This window comes from Delphinus delphis, chromosome 5 (assembly GCF_949987515.2).
Source record: "Delphinus delphis chromosome 5, mDelDel1.2, whole genome shotgun sequence".
Taxonomy (NCBI): Eukaryota; Metazoa; Chordata; class Mammalia; order Artiodactyla; family Delphinidae; genus Delphinus; species Delphinus delphis.
Window position 1 is genome coordinate 50,239,510 of NC_082687.1, and position 17,101 is coordinate 50,256,610.

The window sequence follows — 17,101 nt, forward strand, 5'->3', positions numbered from 1 at the left end:
TCTAGTTTCCCAGTTTTCTGTCACTGCATTCTAACTAAAGCAGTACATAACACCCATGGATTCCAATGTGTTTCTGTGCAATCTCAGTTGTTTAAATAGCTTTAATTAAATCAGGAGATAAACTGTAGTTTCCACTTATACTATATTCACATGCACTCACGTTCTCAGCACACTGAATGAAACTCTACTTTCTTAATGAAGTGAGAAATCTGGAAAGTTAGAAACAAAATATTTTTTTAAATGTTCAGAGGTGCCCCCCTTGAATGCAGGCTCTCATTTTGCATGGTGACAATAAAACAAAAGTGACCTCTGCAGTTTTATAGGGAGAGTTTATTAAGCAAAGTTATTTCCTTTGCATTAAGAACAAAGGAGTTCTTATTTGAGTATTTTTTGTGGCTTGAAACCATAAGATTTGGGAGAAAAAAAGATTCTGTATAATTTCTTACTGTTTCTAAAAGGGGTGATTTTGTAAGCTTTTAGAAGTGATCTCAAAGATCGTGAGGATACGACTGTGTACTAAATTCAGGAATCTAATACATACCGTTATTTAAACTCCATTTGAATATTTTAAGGACAAAACAAACTCACTTCAAAAAGCTGTTCAGGGCTTTCCTGGTGGCGCAGTGGTTGAGAGTCCGCCTGCCAATGCAGGGGACACGGGTTCGTGCCCCGGTCCGGGAAGATCCCACATGCCGAGGAGCGGCTGGGTCCGTGAGCCATGGCCGCTGAGCCTGCGCTCCGCAACGGGAGAGGCCACAGCAGTGAGAGGCCCGCGTACCGCAAAAAAAAAAAAAAAAAAAAAAAGCTGTTCATCATTTCAGTTATTAATTAGCCACAGTTATAAAGTTCTCTCACACTGAACTAAAATCTACTGCCAGCCATTTTCCCCAGTTCTAACCAGGAGCAATATAAAACTCCACTGACATCCTAATACTACATCTTCTCACTACAGGAAGACAGTTCTACCCTAAATTTTTTCCCTGTGCCCTAATCTTCAGTCCCACTGAATACCATTAATGATTAACAGAAAATTTCTGCCTTATTTTGACCTTCTGAAACTGGGACAATATCCAACCTTGTAAACAAGTCAATAAATTACAGAAAATGTACTAGATATGAAGGTTCTCAGTCAATAGAGTATAAAAAGCCACTATCAATCCTACTGTCTTGTCCTAGTTTCCAAGATAATGTGCGATTTGATCATGCAGGTTTATCCACCTTCTTTGTGATTTTGATGGTATTTGAGTTGGTCCCTTATTAGAAAATGCCACTTAAAAAGGTCTTTGTCCCTCAATTCTGACTTCTCACCTTAGTTATATGCATTGAACAGTCCACCTGAAAGACGTAGGGTACAACAGCTTCCTCTACAGGCAATTTTCGCTGAAATCAGGCATTTTTAACATGAATTCTAACAAATCCCAAAGAGAATCTTTTTATTTTTTATATTTTTAATTTTTTTTGGCTGTGTTGGGTCTTCTTTGCTGCACGCAGACTTTCTCTAGTTGCAGGAGGCTACGCTTCATTGCGGTGTGCGGGTTTCTCACTGTGGTGGCTTCTCTTGTTGCGGAGCACGGACTCTAGGCATGTGGGCTTCAGTAGTTGTGGCTCATGGGCACTCTAGAGCACAGGCTCAGTAGTTGTGGCGCACAGGCTTTGTTGCTCCATGGCATGTGGGATCTTCCTGGACCAGGGATTGAACCCATGTCCCCTGCACTGGCAGGTGGATTCTTAACCACTGCGCCACAAGGGAAGTCCCGAGAATCTTTTTAAAAGGAAAAAAAAACCAAAACAAAATCTTCCCCAGCCAGTATCCAGCCACTACCACCTCCACTCCAAACCATAAAACAAGAATTTCTACATATAAGCAATATCATATGATATAAAATAAATGACTAATAAAGACCTACTGTATAGCACAGGAAACTCTACTCAGTACTCTGTAATGGCCTATATGGGAAAAGAATCTTAAAAAGAGTGGATATACGTATAACAGAATCACTTTGCTGTACACCTGAAACACAATATTTTAAATCAACTATACTCCAATTAAAAGAAAAAGAATTCCTACTCTGCCATATGTATATTCATTCATCCATGGAGCTGAGGCGAGCACATTTAGGGGGTAAAATGCATACCAGTAATTGCCATCATATCATCCAAGATGGATTTCCCAATATTTAAATCCAGGAGGATAAGTTACTAAATGTTAAAACCATTTAGAACAGGAACTGGGCCATTTCTATACTTCTTACATTTTTTTGGAAAGATATAGCATCAAAATGTTGGCAAATTTCCTAGACTTTCTTGCATAAATGATGAATCGGGGAAGAAAAACACTGGCTGCCTTCCACGCGTCCACCTATTGTATATGCAACAGGTGTGCTGAACAAGTGGGTATCCCCATCAATAAAGAACTCATCCCCTGTGCAAACTAGCTCTTCCCAACCACCCGAATGGACTTAAAAGTAGGTTCTATGATTTTTCTGATCACTCATATAAGGTCCTCTGGTCCTTTTGAACATCAAAATAACCACCTGTTAACAATCATGGGACTGTCTGGTTAAAGTCAAAAATTTGTAAATTCATTTAAAATTGAAGCTACTCCCCCAGATCAGGCATGTTTCAGTCCTACTGTCTTTAGTGGCAAAGGGAGGCATACACTTTCCTCTGCCTGTGCCTGTTCTCTTCTCCTTCCTGCTACTCTCTAGGCTGCTTTTAGTTCCTCCAGCGTTAACACAGGGAAAAGAAAAGCTAGTAGGAAAGGTAAGCAGCAGCAAACACTCATTCAAATGGGCAGCTTGGTGAGATAGTGGTGTTTTCTCTGGTTACAGGAGATGTTCAGAGTTGATATTTTCTCTTCATGGGTTCTTTGGAGATCTCTTTCCCCATCATCCCTGGGGATCTCTCCATCCAGCTGGCACCTTAAGACCTCCCTTTGATTTTCAAGTTATCTGCATCTGCACAGAGGCGTCCTACTTTTGGTAGCCTGCTGCCTTCTAGATAAATGTCTCCCTACCTTTAAAAAAAAAAAAAAAAAAAGATAGGATGATTCCAGGACAGTTTGTTCTCCTGCTCGATCTATATCAGGTACACAGGCCACAGCAGAACTTCCCACTCACAACCCTCTCCTTTGTTGCCTCAGACCACTTAACCAGCCTTTCTAACCTCACAGATTTCTCCAGTCTGAATCAGACACCTGTCCATTGTACCCCACCTTCCAAGGGTCACCTATCAAGGTCTGAGTGTTTTCTTTGAAGCCCTCCTTACTATGCTTGAAGTAAGGAGATGCACTCTCACACCACTCTCCCAAACCCACCACATTGACAACTTTCTCCAAAACTTATTTTGCCTAATTTCCATCTTTTTCCTCAGCTGAATTCCTAAGCTTCCTTTAGAGAGTCTGGAGGTGGGTAATGAAGCAAGGGAGGCAACACCAGTGCTCACACCCCCCTTTTAAAGGCCCGCATTACTGGGCCTAGCTCTTCACTTCGGAAGGTAGATATAGTCTCCATTTATTTTTTGTTCCTTGTTCTTTTGAGGCCTTGGGTGAAACTGAGGCAAAGAAAGGAAGGAGGAATAAAAAGCTTTATTTATTTGAGCATTATTATAAAGATGGGACCTAAGAATGATTGCTATATCAGTAGGTTCTGACTCACTAGTTGGCATACATATTTTGACTTACGTGCTTTCAGTATTAGTTCATTCTTTTTTTAAATTTATTGAAATATAGTTGACATACAATATTATGTTAGTTTCAGGTGTAGTACATAGTGATTTGACATTTGCATACATTTGCATACATGAAATGATCACCACAGTAAGTCTAATAATCATCTGTCCCCAAAGTTATGAAATATTATTGACCATATTCCTTATGCTGTATATTACATCCTCATGGCTTATTTTATAACCGAAGGCCTCTATCTCTTAATCTCTTTCACCAATTTTACCCACACCCCCAGTACCAGCAAGGAACCACCCATTTGTATCTGAGTTTGTTTTCATTTTGTTTATTTTTAATTTTTTTTGATATAGACCATATTTTTTTAATTTTTAAATTGTATTTACTTTTTATACAGCAGGTTCTTATTAGTTGTCTATTTCATAAATATTAGGGTACACATGTCAATCCCAATCTCCCAATTCATCACACCACCACCCCCTACACTTTCCCCCCTTGGTGTCCATACGTTTGTTCTCTACATTTCTGTCTCTATTTCTGCCCTGCAAACCGGTTCATCTGTACCATTTTTCTAGGTTCCACATATATGGGTTAATATACAATACTTGTTTTTCTCTTTCTGACTTACTTCACTCTGTATGACAGACTCTAGGTCCATCCACATCTCTACAAATAACTCAATTTCTTTTCTTTTTATGGCTGAGTAATATTCCATTGTATATATGTACCACAACTTCTTTATCCATTCATCTCTCGATGGGCACTTAGGTTGCTTCCACGACCTGGCTATTGTAAATACTGCCGCAATGAACATTGGTGTACATGTGTCTTTTTGAATTATGGTTTTCTCAGCGTATATGCCCATTAGTGGGATTGCTGGGTCATACGGTAATTCTATTTTTAGTTTTTTAAGGAAACTCCACACTGTTCTCTATAGTGGCTGTACCAATTTACATTCCCACCAACAGTGCAAGAGTGTTCTCTTTTCTCCACACCCTCTCCAGCATTTGTTTGTACATTTTCTGATGATGCCCATTCTAACTGTTGTGAGATGATACCTCATTGTAGTTTTGATTTGCATTTCTCTGATAGTGATGTTGAGCAGCTTTTCATGTGCTTCTTGGCCATCTGTATGTCTTCTTTGGAGAAATGTCTATTTAGGTCTTCTGCCCATTTTTGGATCAGGTTGTTTGTTTTTTAATATTGAGCTGTGTAAGCTGTTTATATATTTTGGAGATTAAACCTTTGTCCGTTGATTCATTTGCAAATATTTTCTCCCATTCAGAGGGTTGTCTTCTCGCCTTGTTTATGGTTTCCTCCACTGTGCAAAAGCTTTTAAGTTTCATTAGGTCCCATTTGTTTATTTTTGTTTTTATTTCCATTACTCTAGGAGGTGGGTCAAAAAAGATCTTGCTGTGATTTATGTCAAAGAGAGTTCTTCCTATGTTTCCAAGAGTTTTACAGTGTCCGATCTTACATTTAGGTCTCTAATCCATTTTGAGCTTATTTTTGGGTATGGTGTTAGGGAGTGTTCTAATTTCATTCTTTTACATGTAGCTGTCCAGTTTTGCCAGCATCACTTATTGAAGAGACTGTCTTTTCTCCATCGTATATCCTTGCCTCCTTTGTCATAGATTAGTTGACCATAGGTGTGTGGGTTTATCTCTGGGCTTTCTATCCTGTTCCACTGATCTATATTTCTGTTTCTGTGCCAGTACCATACTGTCCTGATTACTGTAGATTTGTAGCATAGTCTGAAGTTAGGGAGTCTGATTCCTCCAGCTCCATTTTTTTCCTGCAAGACTGCTTTGGCTATTTGGGGTCTTTTGTGTCTCCATACAAATTTTAAGATTTTTTTTGTTCTAGTTCTGTAAAAATTGCCATTGGTAATTTGATAGGGATTGCATTGAATCTGTAGATTGCTTTGGTTAGTACAGTCATTTTCATAATGTTGATTCTTCCAATCCAAGAACATGGTATATCTCTCCATCTGTTGGTATCATCTTTAATTTCTTTCATTAGTGTCTTATAGTTTTCTGCATACAGGTCTTTAGTCTCCTTAAGTAGGTTTATTCCTAGGTATTTTATTCTTTTTGTTGCAATGGTGAATGGGATTGTTTCCTTAATTTCTTTTTCTTTCATTATTAGTGTATAAGAATGCAAGAGATTTCTGTGCATTAATTTTGTATCCTGCAACTTTACCAAATTCATTGATTAGCTCTAGTAGTTTTCTGGTGGCATCTTTAGGATGCTCTATGTATAGTATCAGGTCATCTGTAAACAGTGACAATTTTACTTCCTCTTTTCCATTTTGTATTCCTTTTATTTCTTTTCCTTTTCTGATTGCTGTGGCTAGGACTTCCAAAACTTTGTTGAATAATAGTGGTGAGAGTGAACATCCTTGTCTTGTTCCTGATCTTAGAGGAAATGTTTTCAGTTTTTCACCATTGAGAATGTTTGCTGTGGGTTTCTCATATATGGCCTTTATTATGTTGAGGTAGGTTCCTTCTATGCCCACTTTCTGGAGAGTTATCATAAATGGGTGTTGAATTTTGTCAAAAGCTTTTTCTGCATCTATTGAGATGATCATATGGTTTTCCTTCAATTTGTTAATGTGGTGTATCACATAGATTGACTTGTGTATATTGAATCCTTGGATCCTTGGGATAAATCCCACTTGATCATGGTGTATGATCCTTTTAATGTGTTGGTGGATTCTGTTTGCTAGTATTTTGTTGAGGATTTTTGCATTTATATTCATCAGTGATATTGGTCTATAATTTTCTTTTTTTGTAGTATCTTTGTCTGGTTTTGGTATCAGGGTGATGGTGGCCTCATAGATTGAGGGAGTGTTCCTCCCTCTGCTATATTTTGGAAGAGTTTGAGAAGGATAGGTGTTAGCTCTTCTCCAAATGTTTGATAGAATTCACCTGTGAAGCCATCTGGTCCTGGACTTTTGTTTGTAGGAAGTTTTTTTTTTTTTTTTTTTTTTTTTCAGTACATGGGCGTCTCTCTGTTGTGGCCTCTCCCATTGCAAAGCACAGGCTCTGGACGTGCAGGCTCAGCGGCCATGGCTCATGGGCCCAGCCACTCTGTGGCATGTGGGATCTTCCCGGACCGGGGCACGAACCCGTGTCCCCTGCATCGGCAGGCGGACTCTCAACCACTGCGCCACCAGGGAAGTCCGGAGGATTTTTAGTCACAGTTTCAATTTCATTACTTGTGATTGGTCTGTTCATATTTTCTATTTCTTCCTGGTTCAGTCTTGGAAGTTTATACCTTTATAAGAATTTGTCCATTTCTTCCAGGTTGTCCATTTTATTGGCATCGAGTTGCATTTAGCAGTCTCTTACGATGCTTTGTATTTCTGCGGTATCCATTGTTACTTCTCCTTTTCATTTCTAACGTTATTGATTTGAGTCTTCTCCCTATTTTCCTTGATGAGTCTGGCTAAAGGTTTATCAATTTTGTTTACCTTCAAAGGATCAGCTTTTAGTTTTATTGATCTTTGCTACTGTTTTCTTTGTTTCTATTTCATTTATTTCTGCTCTGATGTTTTATTTCTTTCCTTCTGCTAATTTTGGGTTTTGTTTATTCTTCTTTCTCTAGTTCCTTGAGGTGTAATGTTAGATAGTTTGAGATTTTTCTTGTTTCTTGAGGTAGGCTTGTATTGCTATAAACTTCCCCTTAGAACTGCTTTTGCTGCATCCCAAGGGTTTTGGATTGTTGTGTTTTCATTGTAATTTGTCTCTAGGTATTTTTTGATTTCCTCTTTGATTTCTTCGGGACCTCTTGGTTATTTAGTAACGTATTGTTTAGCCTCCATGTATTTGTGTTTTTTATGTTTTTTTCCCTGTAGTTGATTTCTAATCTCATAGCATTGTGGTCAGGAAAGATGCTTGATATGATATCAATTTTCTTAAACTTATTAAGGCTTGATCTGTGACCCAAGAAGTGATCCTGGAGAATGTTCCATGTGCACTTGAAAACTAATCTGTTTTTGGATGGAATGTCCTATAAATATCAATTAACTCTATCCAGTCTATTGTGTCATTTAAAGCTTGTGTTTCCTTATTTTCTGTCTAGATGAGCTGTCCATTGTGGTAAGTGAGGTGTTAAAAGTCCCCCACTAATACTGTGTTACTGTCAGTTTCCTTTTATAGGTGTTAGCAGTTGCCTTATGTATCGAGGTGCTCCTATGTTGGGTGCATATATATTTATAATTCTTATATCTTCTTGGATTGATCCATTGATCATTATGTAGTGTCCTTCCTTGTCTCTTGTAATAGTCTTTATTTTAAAGCCTATTTTATCTGATATGAGTATTGCCACTCCAGCTTTCTTTTGATTTCCACTTGCATGGAATATCTTTTTCCATCCCCTCACTTTTAGTCTGTATGTGTCCCTAGGTAGGAAGTGAGTCTCTTGTAGACAGCACCTATATGGGTCTTGTTTTTGTATCCATTCAGGAAGCCTGTGTCTTTTGGTTGGAGCATTTAATCTTTTCACATTTAAGGTAATTATCAATATGTATGTTCCTATTACCCTTTTCTTAATTGTTATGGGTTTGTTTTTGTAGGTCCTTTTCTTCTCTTGTGTTTCCCACTTAGAGAAGTTCCTTTAGCATTCGTTGTAGTGCTGGTTTGGTGGTGTTGAATTCTCTTAACTTTTGCTTGTGTGTAAAACTTTTGATTTCTCTGTCAAATTTGAATGAGATCCTTGCTGGATATTACATCCAGCAAGGTTGTAGGTTCTTCCCTTTCATCACTTTAAACATACCATGCCACTCCCTTCTGGCTTGTAGATTTTCTGCTGAGAAATCAGCTGTTAACCTTATGGGAGTTCCCTTGTATGTTGTCATATTTCCCTTGTTGCTTTCAATAATTTTTATTAATTTGATTACTATGTGTCTTGGCATGTTTCTCCTTGGGTTTATCCTGCCTGGGACTCTCTGCACTACCTGGACTTGGGTGGCTATTTCCTTTCCCATGTTAGGGAAGTTTTCAACTATAATCTCTTCATATATTTTCTTGGGTCCTTTCTCTCTCTCATCTCCTTCTGGGACCCCTATAATGTTAATGTTGGTGCATTTAATGTTGTCCCAGAGGTCTGTGAGACTGTCAATTTTTTTCATTCTTTTTTCTTTATTGTGCTCTGCAGTAATTATTTCCACTATTTTATCTTCCAGGTCACTTATCCATTCTTCTGCCTCAGTTATTCTGCTATTGATTCCTTCTAGTGTATTTTTCATTTCAGTTATTGTTCATCTCTGTTTGTTCTCTAATTCTTCTAGGTGTTTGTTCCTTAATTCTTCTAGGTCTTTGTTAAACATTTCTTGCATCTTCTCAATCTTTGCCTCCATTCTTTTTCCGAGGTCCTGGATCATCTTCACTGTCATTATTCTGAATTCTTTTTCTGGAAGGTTGCCTATCTCCACTTCATTTAGTTGTTTTTTCTGGGGTTTTATCTTGTTCCTTCATCTGGTACAAAGTCTTCTGCCTTTCATTTTGTCTATCTTTCTGTGAATGTGGTTTTCCTTCCACAGGCTGCAGAACTGTAGTTCTTCTTGCTTCTGTTGTCTGCCCTCTATAGTTAATTCTTTTTCTTATTTTATTTCTTTAATTTTCATTAGTTTATAGCATGCCATCAAATTTTGATCCATTGTGATAAAACAGAAAGGCACCAAAAAGTGTAATTGCATCTAGGTATCGAGAAAAATGCTACTTTCACCATTGATGAGTCATGTGGAAGATCCCTTTGTATATATACATTTAATGCAACATTCATTTAAAAGGAAAAAGATACTTTTTAAATATATATTTCTGGTTCCTAGGTCGAGATTATGAGAAAGATAAAGTCTGCAAGGAACTCGCCAGCCTGGGAAAAGATGACTTCACATCTTTGTAAGTATGAGGTACTCGCTCACTCTCCTAGTTACCTGACCTTGAATGAAGCTAAGTGTGAGGTATCTTCAGTTCTGTGTCAGGGACTGAACTGATCTCCATTAAGATTAAGAGGATAGAGCCCCAGGGTCAAAGTGGGCAGAGATGTCAGGCAAATGGAGGACATCCAAAGATTCCAGCTGAACTATTGTTAATATGGTCTAAGAATTTGTTACAAATATACTAATGAGTTGAGAAAACAAGTAAGCATAGTTTTCTAAGGTGAATTAAAAGGCAAATAGTACACGCTATGACGCTGGCAAACAAAGGCAGCAAGGTAAAGGAAAGGTTCATTTGGGGAGGCTTGAGAGAGGAAAGAACATGAGGCTGGTTTGATGGAACTCCCAAACCCAAGTTCTACTGTTACAAGATGCGTCTTTGTTCCAGATAAACTTATTTTTAAAGCCAATGTCATATTTTCACTAGTCAAGAACATGGGTGCAATATTCCACTAAAAAATTGAATAGATTTCATATTAAAATATGTGCAAATGTGAAAACTTTAAAAAATTCTGCATACATTGACTTCCATTTCTCCTCAGGTCAATGGTCCTATACAGCAGAAAATTTCCCAGTGCTACCTTTGAACAGATCAGTCATCTTGTGAATGAAGTTGTCTCCTTGACAGAAGCCTGCTGTGCTGAGGGGGCCGACCCTGACTGTTATGACAACAGGGTAGGATTGTGTGGTTGGCCATGTCTATGCTGGCCCATAGAAGGGGGTCAAGACAGGCCTTTACATCATATCTTGGGGAAATTTTAGACAGCAACCCACCTACTCCAAGTTTGAGGGAGATACGAAGTCTATTATCCTAGAGTCCAAATTTATTCTGGTATAGTGAACCAATTCTGCCCATTAGTCCTACAAGGTTCAAATGAGAAAACTGGGATGTGTATTATTATCATGGACCGCTTGAAATAATTCTAATATATTCTGTGTATCTTAGAAGCCTACCAATACCCATACCTGTATCATGCCAAGACTGGTACCAAGTGCCCTGGAAAAACTTAGTGTTGGTTTCAAGTTATTTGGGGGTTCAAAAACTGCCCTGTATAAACACACACAGTTCTGCATTTTCTACCTTAGAGTATACACGCAGAAATAAAAAATGCTGAAATGACAGTTTTCAAAATATAGACAACAGCTGAAAAATGTGAAACTACAGGTGTTTCTAGCAATTTACTGATACTGTCATCCGGAAGAATAAAAATGACATTTAGCTGCATCTTGATAAAGGCCTCTACAGACAAATGTCTCATTGCTCAAGACTTCAACAGTTAGCCAACAGACACAATGCTCCAAAGATCTAATTAGAATATATTCTATGACTCTTACCTATTAATGTCTTTACCTGGACCTTATCTACATTCTAATAACTTTATCGTTTTCTCCCACCAACAACTCCACACATAATATGTCATTTCAACACAACCTTCTGCACCATCTTAAAATAAACAAGCAAACTACCAACTACAATCAAAAAAACAGAACACATTTTTATTTCCATTTTGTTTTACATATTTGCTAACCCATCCCTTGACCAGAAATGTTTGGTCATAACCCATCCAAGACTGTTAGAGACAGATCATAAGAACAGAGATAGCATTGACATTTTTTGGATAACACCATTTTCCTGCTTTACAAAGCAATTTTTTTTCTACAAATATGTTACTTTCTTTGTAAACTTTTTTTTTTTATTTGAAAGGAGGTAATAAAAAAGGAAAAAAAGGAAAGTTGCCAGGGAAAGAAATGGGAAAAGATTCACTGTTTACTTTTGGTTTACATAAATGATTCATCATGTTGCTTTGCTTTCCTTCATCGATAGGAAAGATCTTTAGAAATTTCATCTTCAAAAGGTATCTTATAAAATAACTGTAAAGGTGTCAAAATCATTTTCCCATGTAAATCCCCAATTTTTTCCATGGACTTATTTCTATTTCCATGGGACTATTTCTACTCCACATTTTTATTCCAGGTATCAAATTCTTTCCAAACAGAACATTTTGTTGCTACAACTGCTTTGGTGGTACTCTTACCATGGGCTTAGTCCGCCCACACGTATCTATGTACCACTGTTGAGGCAGTAAATTAAGTTGTACCAGTGCTTCAACCCATGATGCATAGGAGAATAAACTTTGGGACTTTGGGGAAAAAACAGGCCCTCAGGCCTCATCTTTGACCTACTGATCAGAATTTCTGTGTTATGCAGCCCAGGTATTTCTTTTTTTCTGTTGTTTTTTTTTTTTTTGGCATTTCTTATTTTTATACACTGATGCAAAAGCAGGCTAAAGAACCATTGAGTAGGAGAATGCAAATCAATGTTGAAGACGAAAGCAGTCAAGGATTAAGAGCCTGTTCATTTAACAAAGGGAGGAGAGGAGGGAAGAGGGAGGTCCCCATTCTTAGCGGTATTTAGAACAGAATACAGATGGGAGATCACATCAGAATCAATGGAGCTTTTTCAAATGACCTCCCTCATCCTTAGAGATGTTAATATCCCTGTGGATAAACACTGTACTAGAGGATCAAACCTCTAACAGCTGCAATCATATACAGTTAACTCGTTAATGAAGGTTCTCTTTTGGTCCTACTCTGAGTCTTAACATAAGACCCTGTACTAGCCTATAACTAGAATAATGCAGCTTGTCATGGCCAGTTTGTTACTAATGAGAATTTTAAAATTTAAGACTAAGATGTTATACTAAATGGAGAACTATAAGCCTGGAAACTTGCACATATGTGAGTTTACTTTTCTTTTCTCATTCTAGACTTCAGCATTGTCTGCTAAGTCCTGTGAAAGTGACTCTCCATTCCCAGTGCACCCAGGAACTCCCGAGTGCTGCACCAAAGAGGGCCTTGAAAAGAAACTCTGTATGGCTGCCCTGAAGCACCAGCCACAAGAATTTCCTACCTATGTAGAGCCAACAAATGATGAGATCTGTGAGGCATTCAGGAAAGATCCCAAGGGGTTTGCTGATCAGTAAGCTGCTTTCATCATATGTAAAACTTCAGGGCATAAAATAACACACATGTCTAATCTAACCCCCTATTCTATATAAACACCTCTTATACCGCAACCCGGACAATTACCAATAACGAAAACTTGACTGTCACCCACAACATCCCATCTCTGTCAGTGCCTATTACAAATAGCTTTCTCAGATGGAGATGAAGTCAACTTTCCCAAACGTCTACCCTCTCTCATCCTAGTTCTAGTATCTGAAGCAGACTCACTTGGATCCCCTGTCCACATGACACATTCAAATATTTGACAGCAGCTGTTGTGATTCCTCTTATGTTAGGGATCCTTGCATACTCCATCTGACAGAATTTTATTGCTGTGCACAAGTATTTAATTTCCAGTAGAGCATAAGAAATAAACAGTTTTTCATTCTTACAGTACATTCCCAGAAACACTTGTGAACATGACACTTGTTGTACCTCATTAGTGGACATATTACTTTTACCTTCTTGTTTAACATTCATGAAGAGCCGATTATATATTGATTCTTTACTCTCAGAAGATCATAAAGTTGTAAAAAAATTATGATAATAGAAAAAATATATATACACACACAGAAGTCAAAAGCAACATCATTCAAACTGGCTTTAGAAGTATGAAATCAAGGTCGTGATTTCATAAAAGTTGGTTGGCTTGCCCATCCCTGTAAATTCAGGGAGGATTTTGCCTAAGATCTCAGTCTCTTTAGACACTTAGTGGCTTATGCTCACAAAAATTAAAATAATTTCAACAAACAAGCCTATACACAGCAATTGTCTAGAATAAACAGATAATGAAAGATAATTCCATTACCTTCATTTCAATTTTTTCCACCAACGTTAATAAGCAGCTACCATAGGCCATGCATATGGCAGATGCTAAAGGAATAAAGGGACAAATGACCCCTCCCAAGTAATCTACATGGAAATTTAGAAACGATTTTTTAAATGAAGATATTGATTAAAAGTGACTAGTATTATAACCCTTTCTCTAAATCCCTAGTGCTTTTTAGATATTATAACTATCAACTAACACGCACCCTTTTTCCATCAAAATACTTCTGAAAAAGACTGTTTCCCACAAATGTTTTGACCAATCCTATTTTTCCCCCCACAGATTTATGTATGAATATTCCATTAATTATGGACAAGCTCCTTTGACACTATTAGTCAGTTACACCAAGAGTTCTCTCTCCATGGTAGGGTTGTGCTGTACCTCACCAAACCCAACAGTATGCTTTTTGAAAGAGGTAAGTGTCATTTTGTTACATAGTTATGTTCTTTTTTCTTCTTCTTCTATTAATGCCGTTCCTTTCAAATAATGTTAGAAAGATTCCGATTCTGGAATCCGTAAACGTTTTTAAAATGCCTCTTTCGTATTTTGTTAATTGGAAAAAACACACAATCACCTCTGGGGAAAAAGTTCCGTTGGTCAGAATTCAGTTTTCTAGTCATCGAAAGGAGTCCAAATGGTCTCTTTTTGGCCATTCCTGCACACTGCTCTCAATGGATCCTGACCATCTAATGACATTCTCTCATTTATTTTCTAGAGACTTCAGCTTAAACATTTATCACTTCTCACCACAATGTCAAATAGAATCTGTTCACAATACTCTGCTTATGGGAAGGAGAAATCAAGGCTCAGGTAAAGATTTAGCACCATCAGCATGTATAGCTGTTTGTTTCTGCACTATCGATCCGTAATATTAGGATTCTCTAAGAAAATGTTTGTAATAGAAGATACAGACCATAGTGTTATGCTCCAATAATCCTCAAGTAGGGCCCAGTTATTTTTTCTTTTCTCTATACAAAATAAGAATAAGGAACAAAACTTTTCTAAAACATAATTTGATTTTAATCAACCTTTTCCATATGCTCATATGGGAAGACTGGTAGACCACTAGAAATTATCTCCTCAGTATTCATATTAGCATGTATTACAAACACATGAGCAAAAACAATCGTTTTTATTCATCACGTGTTACTTGCTTTGCCTATGTTTTCCTTGGGAAAAAACTTCCTGAATTCTTGTTATATGAAGCTTTGTGCTCTATAGTGTACATCTCTTAAGCTTCGTGAATTTATTCTAATTACTTACTTTGTTTATAAGCTTCACTTTGATTTTTGTATGGCTATTGTTAATTTCACAATTTTGACAGTTTCTATGTTTACACTTCCCTCAACTTTTCAGACATCTAGATTTGCCAGCTTTATATCTTCAGTATTTAGAGTCTCTTTAATTCCTTTTACTCTGATCCACAAGTGTTTTCCTCTAATGGTAATGAAAGAATTCATGCTGGGACCAGATCTTAAGGTTCCCCCAAAGGGCATAGAAACTACTTTCATGAGTCCTTTAAAAAATAATTCTTCCATTAGAACTACTGAAATACTAAATGGCATCTTCTCTAAAACTTCCCTTTAGTTTTCCTTGCATTTAGAGTATTTGGCATGCAGAGCATAGGAACTCATAGTATAAAACCCCCTATAACAATATACATATATGTCTTAATCATAAATTTCTACTTGCATTAGTGTCTAGGAATTTACTCCAAGGAACTATCACTGAGTGTGGACAAAGAGTTAGCTAAAAACATTGCTGCCACATTTTTTTTAAATATGAAAAACTTAGATATTTCCCAATAGAGCACATTTAAATCAATCATGATATATCCATTTATGAGAGAATGCCATACAGTTTGTTATAATTAAATTTTAAAAGAATATTTAAGGAAAACAAAGTATTGCTAAAAGAAATCAAAACTACAGACATTTCATGCTTATGGATTGGAAGAATTAATGTTGTAAAAATATCCAAAGCAATCTACAGATTCAATGTAATCTCTATCAATATCCCAATGGTTTGTTTTGTTTTTTTTTTTTTTTTGCTGAAACAGAAAACAAAAATCACCCTAAAATTCATATGGAATATCAAGGGACTCCTTATAGCCAAAACAATCTGGAAAAAGAACAACAAAGTTGGAGGTCTCACACTTTGATTTCAAAACATATTACAAAGCAGCAGTAATAAAGACACTGTGGTATGGGCATAACAAGATGCAGAGAGACCAGTGGAAAAGAATAGAGCGCTCATATAGAAACCCTAATATATATGGCCAAATGATTTTCCACAAGGGTGCCAAAACTACATGATTGAGAAAAAAGTCTCTTCGACAAATGGTGCGGAAAAATTGGATTTGCACTTGCAAAGAACGAAGTTGAACCCTTACCTTACACCATATATTAAAATGAATTCAAAATGGATTAAAGATCTAAATCTATAAAACTCCTAGAAGAAAACATAGGGAATAAACTTCAGGACATTGGATTTGGCAATTTCTTGGAAATAACAAAGCATAGGTCACAGCAAAAATAGATATACAGGACTACATCAAGCTTAAACTACTGCACTTTAAAGGAAAATCCAAGTGAAAAGGCAATCTATGGGATGGAAGAAAATATTTGCAAGTCATCTATCTAATAAGGGTTTAATATCTAGAATGTGTAAGGAACTTCTACAGCTCAACAAAAAATAACTTGATTAAAAATAATTGAATAGATGATTCAACAAGAGATATGTAAGTGGAAAGATATTTAACATCACTAATCATAAGAGAAATACAAATCAAAGCCACAATGAGATATCATCTCACACCTGTTAGGATGGCCACTACCAAAAGAACAGAAAATGAGTGTTGGCAAGGATATGGGGAAATTGGAATCCTTGTGCACTGCTGATGGGAATGCAAAATGGTACAGCCAGTGTGAAGGATAGTATGAAGGTTTCTCAAAAATTTAAAAATAGAGTCACCATATGATCCAGCAATCTCACTTCTGCATATATGTCCAGGGAAATTCAAAGCAGAACCTCAAGGAGATATTTGCACACCCATGTTAACTGCAGCATTATTCACAATAGTCAAGAGGTAGAAGCAACCCAAATGTCCACTGACAGATGAATGGATAATGTGTGATACGTACATACCATACCTATATTACATATTATAAAGTCTTACATTCCTGTCACATGCTACAACATGGATGAACATTGAGGACATTAGGCTAAGCAAAATAAGCAGTCACAAAAGGACAAATACTGTATGATTTCACTCATATAGAATATCTAAAGTAATAAAAGTCATAGAAAAAGAAAGCAAAAAGGTAGAAGCTCACCAAAGGCTGAGGGTGGATCAGTGGGGAGGGGGCAGTATTTATGGGTTTCGAGTTTTAATTTTGCAAGATAAATTTCTAGAGATCTGTCATATAAAAGTGAATATACTTAACATTACTGAACTATACACTTAAAAATGGTTAAGATGGCCAATTTTATATGTTTTTTGCCGCAATTTAAAAAGAATGATATAGAACCTATTCCTGATATATTAAGTGAAAAAGGAAAATAGGTGAATGGTATAGCAGAGCATAATCGCTTATAAAATACCTTGTAAGCCTTATAAAATACTTCAGGGTAACACATCAAA

The 17,101-nt window shown here is 36.9% G+C and overlaps 1 protein-coding gene and 1 long non-coding RNA gene across 2 annotated transcripts in view; one reads left to right on the plus strand and one right to left on the minus strand.

The window, feature by feature from the left end:
• Positions 1-4,034, minus strand: part of LOC138414083 (uncharacterized) — a 154,323-nt gene extending 150,289 nt beyond the window's left edge. Inside the window, exon 1 of the long non-coding RNA XR_011246480.1 lies at positions 589-4,034. This is a non-coding gene — a long non-coding RNA (uncharacterized lncRNA). The remainder of the gene's footprint in view (positions 1-588) is intronic.
• GC (GC vitamin D binding protein) overlaps positions 1-17,101 on the plus strand; it is a 40,317-nt gene that overhangs the window by 8,587 nt on the left and 14,629 nt on the right. Inside the window, exons 2-6 of the mRNA XM_060012410.1 lie at positions 9,516-9,585; positions 10,166-10,298; positions 12,392-12,603; positions 13,741-13,873; positions 14,174-14,268. Coding sequence (XP_059868393.1) covers positions 9,516-9,585; positions 10,166-10,298; positions 12,392-12,603; positions 13,741-13,873; positions 14,174-14,268 — 643 coding nt within the window. The remainder of the gene's footprint in view (positions 1-9,515; positions 9,586-10,165; positions 10,299-12,391; positions 12,604-13,740; positions 13,874-14,173; positions 14,269-17,101) is intronic.